Source organism: Myotis daubentonii, chromosome 2 (assembly GCF_963259705.1).
Source record: "Myotis daubentonii chromosome 2, mMyoDau2.1, whole genome shotgun sequence".
Taxonomy (NCBI): domain Eukaryota; kingdom Metazoa; phylum Chordata; class Mammalia; order Chiroptera; family Vespertilionidae; genus Myotis; species Myotis daubentonii.
In genome coordinates, this window is record NC_081841.1 from 42,719,755 (window position 1) to 42,733,846 (window position 14,092).

General features: G+C 33.6%; 1 protein-coding gene across 5 annotated transcripts in view; it reads left to right on the forward strand.

Moving 5' to 3' along the window:
- LRRK2 (leucine rich repeat kinase 2) overlaps window positions 1-14,092 on the forward strand; it is a 123,059-nt gene that overhangs the window by 56,479 nt on the left and 52,488 nt on the right. For all 5 annotated transcript variants that reach the window (XM_059682578.1, XM_059682574.1, XM_059682575.1 and 2 more), the window contains 8 exons: window positions 2,391-2,579; window positions 6,003-6,121; window positions 6,705-6,774; window positions 7,231-7,448; window positions 9,003-9,253; window positions 9,542-9,690; window positions 12,565-12,658; window positions 13,481-13,667. In XM_059682578.1, the coding sequence (XP_059538561.1) occupies window positions 2,391-2,579; window positions 6,003-6,121; window positions 6,705-6,774; window positions 7,231-7,448; window positions 9,003-9,253; window positions 9,542-9,690; window positions 12,565-12,658; window positions 13,481-13,667 (1,277 nt within the window). The remainder of the gene's footprint in view (window positions 1-2,390; window positions 2,580-6,002; window positions 6,122-6,704; window positions 6,775-7,230; window positions 7,449-9,002; window positions 9,254-9,541; window positions 9,691-12,564; window positions 12,659-13,480; window positions 13,668-14,092) is intronic.

The window sequence follows — 14,092 nt, forward strand, 5'->3', positions numbered from 1 at the left end:
TAAATCTCCACCCCCACCTGCCAGAATCTTAAAGGTCATGTACAGGTCTGACCTGGTTTCAGTCACATATGCCGTCCAGGTGGTCTCAACAACACCTGCTCTCTCAAAGGCTACATCTGTGGGCAGCTCCCACTGTGGGCAGGATGGGCAGGATGTGAAATCCAAGGACAGGGATAGGGGAGGGGCTTCCGATGGCCCCGTCCAGCTCATGGATCCACCAGCAGCAATGTCCTTTTGATGACCTCCTCCAATATTTACTGTGTATTTTAATTAAGGATATTATCTCTCCATATTTTCAAGTTAATATATATTTTGTATATGTTAAGTATAATGATGACAAGTTATCATGAACCTCTTTAACATTTGTCTTTTTAGCTGTCTCTCATTTACTCACACTAAGTGTATTTTTTTCAGTATTTTTCTTTTAAAAAAAATCTTTTTTGTTTAAAGTATGACAGTATTTTAAAGCGTGACCTCCCAGCTTTTCCTCTGTGACCTTACCCCCATGCTCACTCCCCTCCCCGCAGTGGTGGGACTCTCTGACTCTTCACTTTAAGGACTTTCTTGTTAATAACATGTTCTCTCTACTGTCATTTTCTGACACACTCACCAGACAAAACCCCATTCCTCATCAGCCCAACAGTCTTATTTTTCCTCTCCTTCCCTGAGATAGCTGCATGCTGCTGAAGGATCCATCCATGCATGTTGGTGCTTCTGCATAGTCAAGGTCTCCAACTTCCTGATGGGGCCTAGAAGACCCCATCTGGCTGAGTTTCCCTCAGCTTCTTAAATGCTTCCTATACTCTTCCAGGCTTTTCCCAGTGTTACCCTCTCCACCTAACTCCCTTACCTTCTCTCGCACCTGGCCAACTCTTCATTCTTCCTGCCTCAGCACCATAGCACTATTCAGAAGAAAATGTTCCTGCCCCTATGAAGTGTGGGTGGATGGTCCTTCTACCTGACCCCCCTTCCCCTGCACCTTATTTTGAGGACAATTTGTCCATATCCATTAGAATTTTTACCCAGCAATATTCTAATAGGAATCTCTGATACAGAAATTCTCAATGTACATAAAAATGTGTGTACAAGGATGCACATTAGTGTTGTTTATAATAGCAAAAATTAGGGAAAAATCATAAGTATTCCCCAAAAGAAACTCTTCAAATTATCATGGAACATCCATTCAGTGCTTTGCAATCATTGGGGAAAATAAATCTAGCAAATTCAAATGTTTGGACACAGAATGTATTGTTAATTAAAAAAAGAGGCACAGAACAGTGCTTTCAGTATACTGAAACAGTGTTTTTAGTATACTATAGGTGAGCACACAGTTGTGATATTGTAGTCATAAATGTTTGAATATGAAGAAGAACATGTCAGAAAAAAATACTACAGAAATGGGCTCCCCGGTTGCCTCTGGGGACTTTGGAGATGAATAAGGCATGATTAGATCCCTAGTTTCATCAATTTAATCAGTTTCATGGCAATAGCCTGTTCACTTCTTTAATCTTTGGTGCCTTTGGTGTTTGGTAGAGAGGAACTGTAGGCTCATTGGAGAAAAAGGAAGGGAGATTTACCATTTACTTTATTCCCTTTGTTCTGTATGAAGTTTTTAAAAAATTTTTAATTTGGATTTTTTTTTACCATGACAAGTCTTACCTAATTTAAAAATATATAATAATGTTACTGAATTGATTTGAGGATATAGCATGATTTCTTTGGTAGCTTGTCTGAGTAAAGAACATTTTGGATTCATAGCTTTAAAACATTTTTTCAGGTACTATTGAACTGAGTCACATACATGTGTTACAGTATTGGAAGAAATTTCCCAGGCTTTATATAGACAATGAGGACTCTGCCAACTAATAAGGTTAACTTTGAAATTCCACATAATTCCCCAATAGAATGAAACACTTAGCAAATAGTTTGTAAAAATACGAATATCATTTATGGAGCATATTCTCTGTCCTAGGCATTATGTTAAACATTTTATATGCATCATTTCATTTTTTCGGTAACCCTATGTTGTATATATTGTCATCTTCACTTCCGCAATGAAGACACTAACATGTAGGGGGGTCATACAATTCACAGGTGGCCTTACCATGATTTGGGCACAGGCTTGTCTGGCTTCACAGCCCAGGCCCTTTCTGAGGTTAAGTGAGTTTCATAAATATTCAGTTCTGTCATCTACACCAAAGCTTTGTATAAATTTGTATGATTTTTTGAAAATTAACATTGACTTCCTGTAATATCACAATTGTAAAGTGACTTTGGAAGTAGGAATGAACAATTTTCTAAAAATATGAGAATATGCTTTGGTATGGTATATGTTTACATTTGTTTAGTTGTTGATGTCTAAGTTGCTGGTGTATCTTTTTTATTTTTAGATATAGGATCCACACTAGCAAGAATGGTCCTCAGATACCAGATGAAAAGTTCTGTGGCAGAGGGAGCAGCCTCAGGCAGCGATGGGGATTTTTCTGAGCAAGTACTTGATAAATTTGACCAATGGACCTTCATTCCTGAGTCCTACGTGGACAGTGTGTTTGGACAAAGTGATGACCTAGATAGTGAAGGTATTTATTATAAAAAAAATAGTTCCCTGTATGTTTTAAAACCCTTGCACACTGACATTGAAAAATGGGAATTGAGACAAAATCCTGATTTAATTTATTTGGAAAAACTTGAGGAAAATGTGTTCATTATTGAAAATAGTTAGTGCTTACTAACTCCAATTCAGGCAATGGCTGTAAAAACAATTCATCTCTGCACTTAACAATGTTTGATACTGCCTTTAGTAGGTGACTGCAATTGGATTCCAAGTTCCATCATTGACTATATCCTTTCTGGATTGTGTAAACCTTATTAAAAGTTGTATTGCCAACCTTCTAGGATTTTTTGGTAAGAATTAGATTAAAAAATATATAAACTCTCTGGGAGAGTTCTTGGAAAATAGGAAGTACTTAAAAATATGTATTTACCTTTATTAGAATTAAGAATAATATTAATCTTTTAATAACTCACTCAAGATAACTTTTAAAAATTGACATAGCAAGATATATAATGATAGTGATTTGGGCTGACATTTAAAGCAATACAGTTTGGTAAAAATGGGGTGAGGTATTTTCTTTTATTAACATAGTGTGATTGTAAACTTTGGGTGATAGAAAAAAGGTATTTGAGAGGGCAAAAAGTAAGGATTATTCCAAGATCTCATGTCTCAAGTCCAAGTATTTTTTAAAATAAACTTGATTTAGAAATAATTATTATAAAAAGAAATGCACCTACTTAAGTATATATTTTCATGGGTTTTGAAAAATTTTTACATCCATTTAATAATCACTACTATCAAGTTATACAACATTTCTATCATTCAACAAGTCCTTGTTGCCTCTTCATAAAATAGTTCCCCAATCTTGGTCCTTGGCAACCATTGATCTGCTTTCTATTCCTATAGATTGCATTAGTATTTTCTCCAGTCGCATAGAAATGGAATCATGCAGTATGTTCTCTTTTATGTCTGGCTGTTTTCCAAAGTGTTTGTACCACATTATACTCCCACCAGCAATATATGAAAATCCTAGGTGCTTTCCATCTTTGTCACCATACAAAACTTGATATAGTCAGTCAAATTAATTTTAGCCATTCTAGTGAAGGCACAATTCTAGCTCATTTGTGTTGAATTTTTATTTGGGATGAAATTATTGAATTTTGATCACTATTGATATTTACAGTATTTTCATGTTCTTATTGACCATTCATGTATTTTCTTTGGGAAATATCTGCTCACATCTTTTGCTAACTTTTTAAACTTAAATGAGTGCATGTATGTAATGAATAGTTTTTGTTTTGTTTATTTATTGTTCACACTATTAGAGATGTTCCCATTCCCACCCCTCCTTACTCACCGCCACCCAATGCCCGCTCGCCATGCCTCTGGCTTTCTTTTTATGGTATTGTTCAAAGAGGAGGTTTTAAAAATTTTCTAATTGCTATGTGGTTTTTTTGTTTGACTTATGGGTCATTTGGAAGAGTGTTTATTTTCCAGATATTTGGAGATTTTCCACATAACTTTCTCTTATTGGGTTAAATTTAACATTTTTGGGTCAGAGAACATACTCTGATGATTTTCATCCTTTTAAATTTATTGAGGTGCTTTGTTGGACTACTGTTTGGCTTAACATGGTGAATGCTCCATGTGAAATTTAAAAGAATATATATTTGGCTGATCTGGAGTTAAGTCTATTAGTATGTCTGATTGCTTGGTAGTGTTTTCAGTCTTCCGTATCATTACAGATTTTTCTCTCTACTTGACTGGAGAAAGAAATGTTGAAATAAAAATTGTGGATTTGGTCATTCTTTCAATTTGATCAGCTTATGCTTTATGTATTTTGCAGCTCTATTATGGGGTGTATAACAGTAAGGGTTTTACATTTTTTTAAATGATTTTACCCTTTCATATTGATCCAACTTACATCTAGTATCCTCACTTTCTTCCTACTGTAGAACTCCTTTTTCATTTCTTACAGTGCAGATTTGTGGGAAACCTCTTTGCAGGTTACTGGAGCTCTTTTTCCAGGATTCTGCCCCTAAACTCTCAGCTAAGGAAGTCTCCCTGAATGTTGATCTTCATCTCCTCTCAGGAAAGCCATTGAGCTTTGTTTAAATTCCTTCTCACTGTGCCACGGGCCCTCCAATTGCCCTGAGGCAGAAAGCCAGGGTGATCATAGGCTTACAGATTTTGTTTCCTTCATTCAAGGACTACACAGTCTGGCACTGTCCCTTGCCCAATGTCTGAAACCAGTTGTTTAAAATATTTTTGTCCAATTTTCCATTTGTTTGTGGGGGTTGGTTAAGATCTGTGCTTTTGTCTCTATCATGGCTGAAAGAAGAATTCTTCTTAAGTAGGTATAAATAAAGGAAAACATTTAAATAAATGCTAACATAAAATAAATTATAAAATGTATAGATGCTTGTATAAACAGTATGCTAATAGAAGTTTCACAAACATAAAGGGGGATAATTATCAAAATGTAATAATTATAAAATATGTACACAATTAAATTATAAAGTGTATTAAAATACTTAAGCAAAAGATCATTTAAATTTTAGGATGAATTAAATTTTAATAATTCATCAAGTAGGAAGTATTTGTATCAGTTTTACAATTTATATAGAATATTGTCAAGTTGATTTCTGAATATATAGATTTTATATAATTTTTTTGACACTTAAGATTATGCCTTCTCTTAAGATAAAGAGTAGTATAATTTAATCATAATTTTTAGTAGTGCCTTCAGATTACATATCATTAGTAATATGATTTATTTATTGATCTTTATTTTTTAAATTCATAATTTTAAAAGTAGTTTTCATCTCTTCTCTCTCAAAACAGTATTGCTAACTAAATACAATGTGTTTATTTAATGTTATTTTACCTGAATAAATAACATTATTTAATGTTATTATGTGAAACCATAAAATATGAAATGTAAATAGAGATGTATTCAAGATTGCTGAATATTAAATAATTTCAAGTGTGATTTCAGTATAGAAAACAATGTTTGAAAAATTTCTAAGAAAAATTTAGAGAAACAGAATAGTTTTGATCAGATCTGAACATAAACTTTCTCTGCTTGCTGTACATGCACATACTTATTATTGTATACATAACTACTTTTTTTCACTTGGCTCTTTTCTACTGTACTATGAGCTCAGGAGGCCTGGATTATTTTTCCAGTTTATCTCTATCCAACACTTACTCAGTGTGTAGTCTATGACAACCATTCAGTAAATATTTATGGATGAAGAAAAGTGTAACTGAATTTTGAAACTGAAAAACCAACATAGTTTATTATTTCTATTTTAAAAATGTTACAATAAAAAGTAGGTGATTTCTATTAATGAAAATATTTTTAATCTCATGATCTAATGTGGTATTAGTATCTTATGATTGGGTAAACATTTTCTATTTGCCTTTATTTATTATTTAAAAATAGGAAGTGAAGGCTCATTTCTTGTGAAAAAGAAGTCAAGTTCGATTAGTGTAGGAGAATTTTACCGAGATCCTGCCTTGCAACGTTGTTCACCAAATTTGCAAAGTCATTCCAGTTCATTGGTAAGTTAAATTGTGATTATGTTGTGTGTTTTGTTTCTGACATTCTCTTGATAATTGAGCTATTGATAAAAAAAAAAAAAAGCTAGGAGCTATTGGTGCAGAAATTTCCTGATGTATGAAAACTTCATATCGGAATATAAATATATATCTACATTTACATATATATAATTTTAGTTTATACTTGTAGATTTTTAAGCATGTTTGGGGCATATACAGGATGGGGGCAAAAAACGTAGGTTAGAGTTGTTCATATGGAAAATTATACAATAATGAATAAAAAACAATAATACAAGAATGAACTCTGTTTTCACATACTCACAATGTAAACCTGCTTTGGCCCCACCCTCTATGTACTAAGTATACTTCATTATGATTTTATCCTCTTTCTCTTTTCAGAGCTCCATGTATGTGCCCGTGTTAGCTCAATGTCTTATGGTGTCTCTGGTCCCATGAATACTTTCGATAGAAATCTTATAGTGATTCCTAAGGAACCCAGATAGGAAATGTTCTCTTTGCTCTTAAAAAATGACACTGAAAAAAAAAATGACAGTGATTGTACTGTAAATGTCTATTTGTTTAATAGGGACCCATTTTTGATCAAGAAGACTTACTGAAGCGAAAAAGAAAAATATTGTCTTCAGATGATTCACTCAGTAAGTATTTGAAAGTAATCATAACTCAGTTGATATTTTGAGCAAAATATAATATTTGTTAAATTTCTTCTGTTTTTTTCAAAATTTCTTAGTGCCCATTTCATCTTATATAACATTCCAATTATAATAGATTTAAAAATTTACTGTTTATACAGTATATATAGGACATGTATTTTTTTCTACTATTTATCTGAAATGTAAATAATGCCCTCACCTATAATGCCCTCTTCATCCCTTTCTCCAGGTCTGTTGTTTTATTTTTTACACTGCTAAGACCGCTTGATTAAATATTTATTATTTACTCTCCATCTCTGGCACTGGTTTGGTTTCCATAGTTTGGTTTTTGCTGAATCTCCAGTACCTTGAATAGAGCTTACATTATTAGGTGATCAATAAACATTTGCCCAGCTAAATTATCCACTTATATTTCCATTGTTTGTCTGCTTTTGACAAAAGGGTCATCAAAACTTCCATCCCATATGAGGAATTCAGACAGCACTTCTTCCCTGGCTTCTGAGAGAGAATATATTACATCCTTAGATCTTTCAGCCAACGAACTCAGAGATATTGATGCCCTAAGCCAGAAGTGCTGCATCAGTGGTCATCTGGAGCACCTGGCAAGGCTGGAGCTTCACCAGAACGCACTCACGGGCTTCCCACAGCGGCTATGTGAAGTAAATTTAACCTGTCCTACTAACTCTCAGCATATCTGAAGAGCTTTGGCATTTACATTTAATGTGCATGGTTAAATCTTTAAAAAGAACGTTCTACTTTTGTGTCCTTGGACAATAATCCCCCCATTCTTCTGGGTTTCACACAAGTCTCTTAGACTGGGTGGTGCTCAGAAACATCTTTGAGGGCAGGCAGTGGAAATGGAGAGGTAGTTAAAAAGGAATTCAGGGTCCTGTCCTAAAGATACATGGTACATGTTAAACTCTCTTAAGGCTAGATGTTGGTTATGCCTTCAATTATTTAATTGTTGTAAGGTGGTTCAAACTACTTAAACTTGATAGACTAGACTTAGACCTGGTTTGGGTGGCACTGGCTCTGGCTCAGCTACCAACTGTGTGATAATAAGAAAACGTTACTCCGACTGCTCTAAGCCTTTCATTTCCTCATCTGCCAAACAGGGAGGCTAGACTAAACTACTCCTAAACCATTTATTGAGTTTTGAAATTATATGTAACTTAAAAATAATTATTTGTTAAAGAATAGGAAAAGAAAAGTAGAATTCAGCCTACTTAAAAGAGAGGGAATTTGAAGAGAACATGACAAGGTTCTCGTAATGAGCTACGTTAAGGCATTCCAAAACAGAGCCAGCTCAGAACCTTCTCTGCAGGAAATTTCAAATTGACACCCCTAGATGGCAGTTTCTGTTCCTGCCTAACTGTGTTTTCTTATAAAAATATTTTCTAATTAAACCTTGGGAATAAATAATTTTAAAATCTGAATAATCTGGTTGGATCTAAAACAGTGGCAGAAATTTTGAAACAACTTCTGGGGCAAAGATCCATTAATAAGCCTTTATAATCATGTCAAACTCTTTAGAATTCCAAGTGAAGATAAATATATTGCTAAGTAAAGAAGAGCACAGAGAAGTTATTGTTTGGGTATTTTAGCCCTTTGACAATAATTCATACCAAATATTAAAAATTTGACATAATATGTAAATGGAAGGTTTGCTGTTATGATAGTAGGATTAGAAATGGCTTAAAAATAAAAATGGAGATTTGAAACAAAAAGTTCCCTAAAAAGAAGAGGTTCTAAATAAAATATATGTTATGTACAGTGACTAATTTTATGGTTAAATCTTATTTATATTAAAATGTATAACAATTACCAAAAGCTAGCATTTAAAATTGTATTCCCAGGATTATGTTATACTACTTATTCATGAAATCATTAGTTTAAATATTTTTTGAGGCCTATGCTGCTTCCATTTTTACTTGCTGAAGGAATAAAGCTGAGTTAAATACTAAACTTTATTTTTGTGAACTTGCTTTTGAAAACCTGCCTGCCACATGTCCCCTGGTTTTACCCATTTTAGAGCAGAGAAAGTTGGACCAGTCAGTGTACTAAAGCTCTCTTGTGAGTTATGTTTTCAAGTTTTAGAAAATTCTTAATGGTTCTAGTTATGGGAGTTATGGCAGGCAAGAAATATTAGCTAAATTTACTAGTCAGTTTCTCAGGGGGTTTATTTTGGAATTTTAAAAATACTGTCTTTCCAGGTGCTGAAGTGTTTGACGCACTTGGACTTGCACAGTAATAAGTTCACAGCGTTTCCCTCCTACTTGTTGAAAATGAATTGTATTGCCAACCTTGATGTCTCTCGAAATGATATTGGGCCCTCAATAGTTTTGGATCCTGCAGTGAAGTGTCCGACCTTGAAACAGTTCAACCTGTCATATAACCAGCTGTCTTCTGTTCCCGAGAACCTGGGCAATGTGGCAGAGAAACTGGAGCAGCTGACTTTAGAAGGGTAGGAAGGGCTCATTAGAGACCAAAGGGTTGCCTTGCATGGACGTTGTGTAAGGTTGACAAAATATGCTGACATTATTTCTACAGCAATAAATTTTAAACTGTAACATGTTAAAAGACGGAGGCAACTAATATTGCAGCTTGCATCAATTGACTTAAATTTTCACAACTAATTTTAAAGTTGATAAATCTGATTGATGCTAAACTTTGAAGGCAAATTGTTTTTTCTTTTTTCTTTAAAGCATAGGAGTTCATGCAATTTAGTCCTCATTTTCTCTCTTATGACTAGAAATAAAATATCAGGAATGTGTTCTCCCCTGAGCCTGAAGGAACTGAAGATTTTAAATCTTAGTAAAAACAACATTTCATCCCTGTCAGAGGACTTTCTTGAGGCTTGTCCTAAAGTGGAGAGTTTCAGCGCCAGAATGAACTCTCTTGGTAAGTGTTCTGGGTGAGCCTTCTCTTTACCAGCACTTTTGAATATTACATGATGAGTAATATTGGACATTTTTGGTGGGGATTTAATGGTATTGTTTGAGTTTAAATATGATGCTGGAGCTTCAAATATAAAGCTAGCGGGTTAGTGATAAAAATAAATGAGGAGTCAAGCCATGGACACAGGAAGGAAACTTGAATGCATGCTGCTAAGTGAAAGAAGTCAAGCTGAAAAGGCTACATACTGTATAATTCCAACTAAAAGACACTGGAAAAGGCACTAAAACAATCAGTGGGTGCCAGGGGTTTGGAGTGAGGAAGAGAGGAATGAATAGTTGGGGAAAAGGAGGATTTGGGACAGTGGAGCTATTCTGTGTGCTACTGTTATGTGGACACTGGTCATAATACATTTATCAGGATGCATAGAATGTATAACCCAAAGAGTGAACTCTGTTGTAAACAATGGATTTTAATGACAAGGCATTAATATTGACATTAATTATAACATATACCAAACTATGCAACTTATTCATAATAGGGGGGGGGGGGAAGTGTGTTTATGGGTGGTGGTAGTGAGGAGAGAAGGGATCCATGGAAAACTTGGTACTTTCCACTCAAATTTTCTGTAAATATAAAGCTGCTTAAAAAAGTCTACTTTTTAAATTAAAAAGAAAGTTTAAAATTTTATAAATTAAAAATAATTTTAGCAGGTTAGTATTGGCATAGATCAAAATGACAGTATCTTGGGCTATAAATAGTCACTATATTGTGGTTCCTTTCAGTCTACTAAACTAAAAACTCTTATGAATACCTGATCTTGGTAAAACAGGAATCCTAAGTTCCTACCGAGCTTCTTCAGAAATTTTTGGAGTATAAGTATTATTACTACTATTGTTTCTTTTTAATCAATCATTCAACAGTTTTCAAATTAGTAAGGTTAATGTACATTTTTTAAGTTCTTGTTTTGTGCAAGGTATTACAATAATAATTAATATGACCACTACTTTTATTACAAGTCACGGAAAACCCTTTGTGGAATACCCTAAGCCTGTGAGATAACAGGGAACTATGTTCATTTGCAGCCTATCTGAGAATTATAATATTAAGGGAAAATACTTTTATAACCATAAACAGAAACTCCTCATATTTTATCTTTCCTAATGGAGGCCATGTGCATCTTGCCACCAACGTGACTGTTCTATATCTGACTCAGTAAAATTATTTTTTAGTAAAATAATTTTTAATACATTTTAATAGCAGAATACAGTTTGACCACTTATTTTCAAATATATTAATTTGTCAGAATGATCAGAAACAAATGAGACGAGCCATGCTAATTTGCATAGTATTTTCTTTTTTTCTCCCTTTCACCCTCTTCTAATATTGATTATGTTCCTGCCATGAACCGGAAACTGGGGATAGGAGGCAGGGGAGTGTGATGTTTAAGTTGGGTCAGGAAAAAATAGCATTTTTAAGGACTCTGAGGCTTGATTATAGTAAATATGTCATCTCCACTGAATTTCACACACACACAAACCTATAGAATAGGACAGGTATGATCTCTGCGTGACCAATTGAGGAAATTGAAGCACTGAGATTTTTGTGTGACATGTCAGGGACATAAAATTAGCTAACCATGAAAACCTGAATACACCTAAGTTCAAAAATCGATTTTCTTTTCACTACACAACTTTAATGGTTTTAGAAGTTACCTATCTTCTAAAACTACACACCTTTAATAGTTTTAGAAGTTATCTATCTTCTAAAACTACACAACTTCAATAGTTTTAGAAGTTGTCTATAGTTAGGTCATACCTGAGTGGGACCACGAACCATTGAAAATAACCTCATGTGAAATGAAGTTTCACTCAATTCTTTGATTTTATAAGAGTGTTTTTCCATATAGCATCTCAACCTCAAGACTCTTTAATTCTTAAGTGGAGAAGCATTTCTACTAACTTATTTAGTCACAAATACTTTTGGAAAATAGGTGAGGTGTAGCATAGCATGTACCTTTCAGGAAGACAGCATCTAGCCATGTCCTGGAACTTTTTGATCCTTGAAGGTTTTCTAGATAAAGCATAACTCATACTTTTAATATTGAAAATGCTAAGAAATAATTTCTGAAGTTACTTTCATGGAACCATAAGTTTTTATATTTCTGAAGAATCTCAGATATCATCTGGTCTAGCTGTACTATTTTGCAGATGACAAAACAGGCTGTATGATGTGCTCGGTTTCCAATATTGTGTTCCACAGAATTTCATTCCTTGGAGGTCCTCATACTATATTTATTTCTTGGGAATTCATAACATATGCCAGGCTATTGAGAACTCTGAGATACTTCATTTTATTTTACCTAATGTTTCCCCAATCTCTTAAGATCACATGATCAAAAAATACCTTCATTAAGTAACGTCCATATTATTCCATAGGACACTCTTTATGAGATAGTACTCTGAAGAATTTTTATCTTTATATATTATATTGTATATTAGTATTCTAAAGTATTTTGTTACAGTTATTTAAGAGTAATTTGAATTAATCTATAATTTATTTCACAAAATATCACACATAATTTGAAATGAATATTCTAATAATTTTTATGTTCATAGATGTTAAACAGATTAATTATATTTAGATAGTTGCTTAGCTTTCATATTAAAAGATTTGTATAAGTATGGTGTATTATTTTAATGTTTAGTGGTAGTATTAAGGATGTCACCATATTTTAAAAGTAGATTTTTGAAAAATTGTCAGCATAAGAATAGAAATTAAATTAAATGACAGGTCATTGGTAACTGTTCTTATAGAATCCAATAGAAATCTAGTTAAAATGATTTAAATGCCCGTTATCTCATTTTTGTTTTCTTTTAGATGCTATGCCTTTTTTACCTTCTTCTATGACAAACATCAAATTATCTCAAAACAGATTTACATGTGTTCCAGAAGCAATTTTAAATCTTCCACAGTAAGTTTATTATTTTAATTTTAAAGCCACACGAGCTGGAGCAGAACCTTCAGAAACAAGGTTTTGATTTAGGCATATAAAATGTAATTGATTTCTAAACCTACTTAGCTTACTGTTTAAATCTATGAATGTTTGACATTCACTAGACAAAAGGCCCAAGTTGTTACTTGGACTTTTAAACTTTTATATTAATTTGGTATGCTATTGTGTAGTAACAGTTGAAGATTATTTACTGAATAGTTCGCATTATGATACTCAAATGAGATTACATTGGCTGTCACTTTAACTATGCAAGGCCTCATGCTCAGTGTTAGGGAACGCTGTGTATCACCCTGAGACAAGCAGGTGGAGGAGTGCGCCCCTGCACAATGTTAATGAGCTCTAAGACCCAACGTCTGAAGAATCCTCCTAGTAATAAGTGAAATTGAAAAGAGATAGGGGGGCTGTATATTTATAACTCTTCTACTTGAATAGAAGCAGGAATTTTAATGACCATTTTTGCATTTGTTAATTATGATTTCTCATGTGTCATAAACATGCGTAAAACACTCATTCTGAGATTGACATTTCTATGTTTCTGGAGCAGGGAAATTAGGCCTCAATTTTGCTTTTAATGGTTCTTATTCATGTAAATGTTTCTAGTGAGAAGGCCTCCTTTCTAGCTCATCTGTACTTATAAGTACCCCAAAGCACACATGCATCCTTATATATAAATGTTGTTAGTTTTAAAGTTCTTATTCTCTAGTGGAAATTACTGGTGATATAATTTTATGTATTTTGGAAACACTCACTTGGTTCTATCTTGACACTGTATTGTTTTAGCTTGCGATCATTAGACATGAGCAGCAACGAAATTAAATATCTACCAAGTCCTGCACACTGGAAATCTTTGAACTTAAGGGAACTCTTGTTTAGTCATAATCAGATCAGCATCTTGGACTTGGGCGAAAAAGCACATGCATGGTCTAGAGTAGAGAAACTACATCTTTCTCATAATAAACTGAAAGAGGTAAGAGGTCATCTTTATTTGCTTAAAGTTATTGCCATTTGAAAATAGGCTTGCGTAATTTGCATCATCAAAAATTATCATTTTAAAATCTGTCATTTTGTATTTCCTACTTTTTGAATAAGATCTAAACCTACCCTGAGATAAATTGGTATATTAAGAATGCATAATTTCCATAAAAGAACACTTTTTGTGCTCTATTTTTTAATTACAGAAATATATCTTTTAACTATGAATGTGGTGTCTGTAATGCTTTAAATGTGTTATTTAATCACAAAATCACTGGTCTGTTACCAGACTCTCAGATATGCTGCACTTCTAAAGTTGACACTGGGCCGCATATAGTCGTGTTTTTCCCCTGACTTTCTTTCCTACATTCTTAAATTCCTGCATTCCTTTACCTCATCCAAGTGAGCCAATGTCCTTTG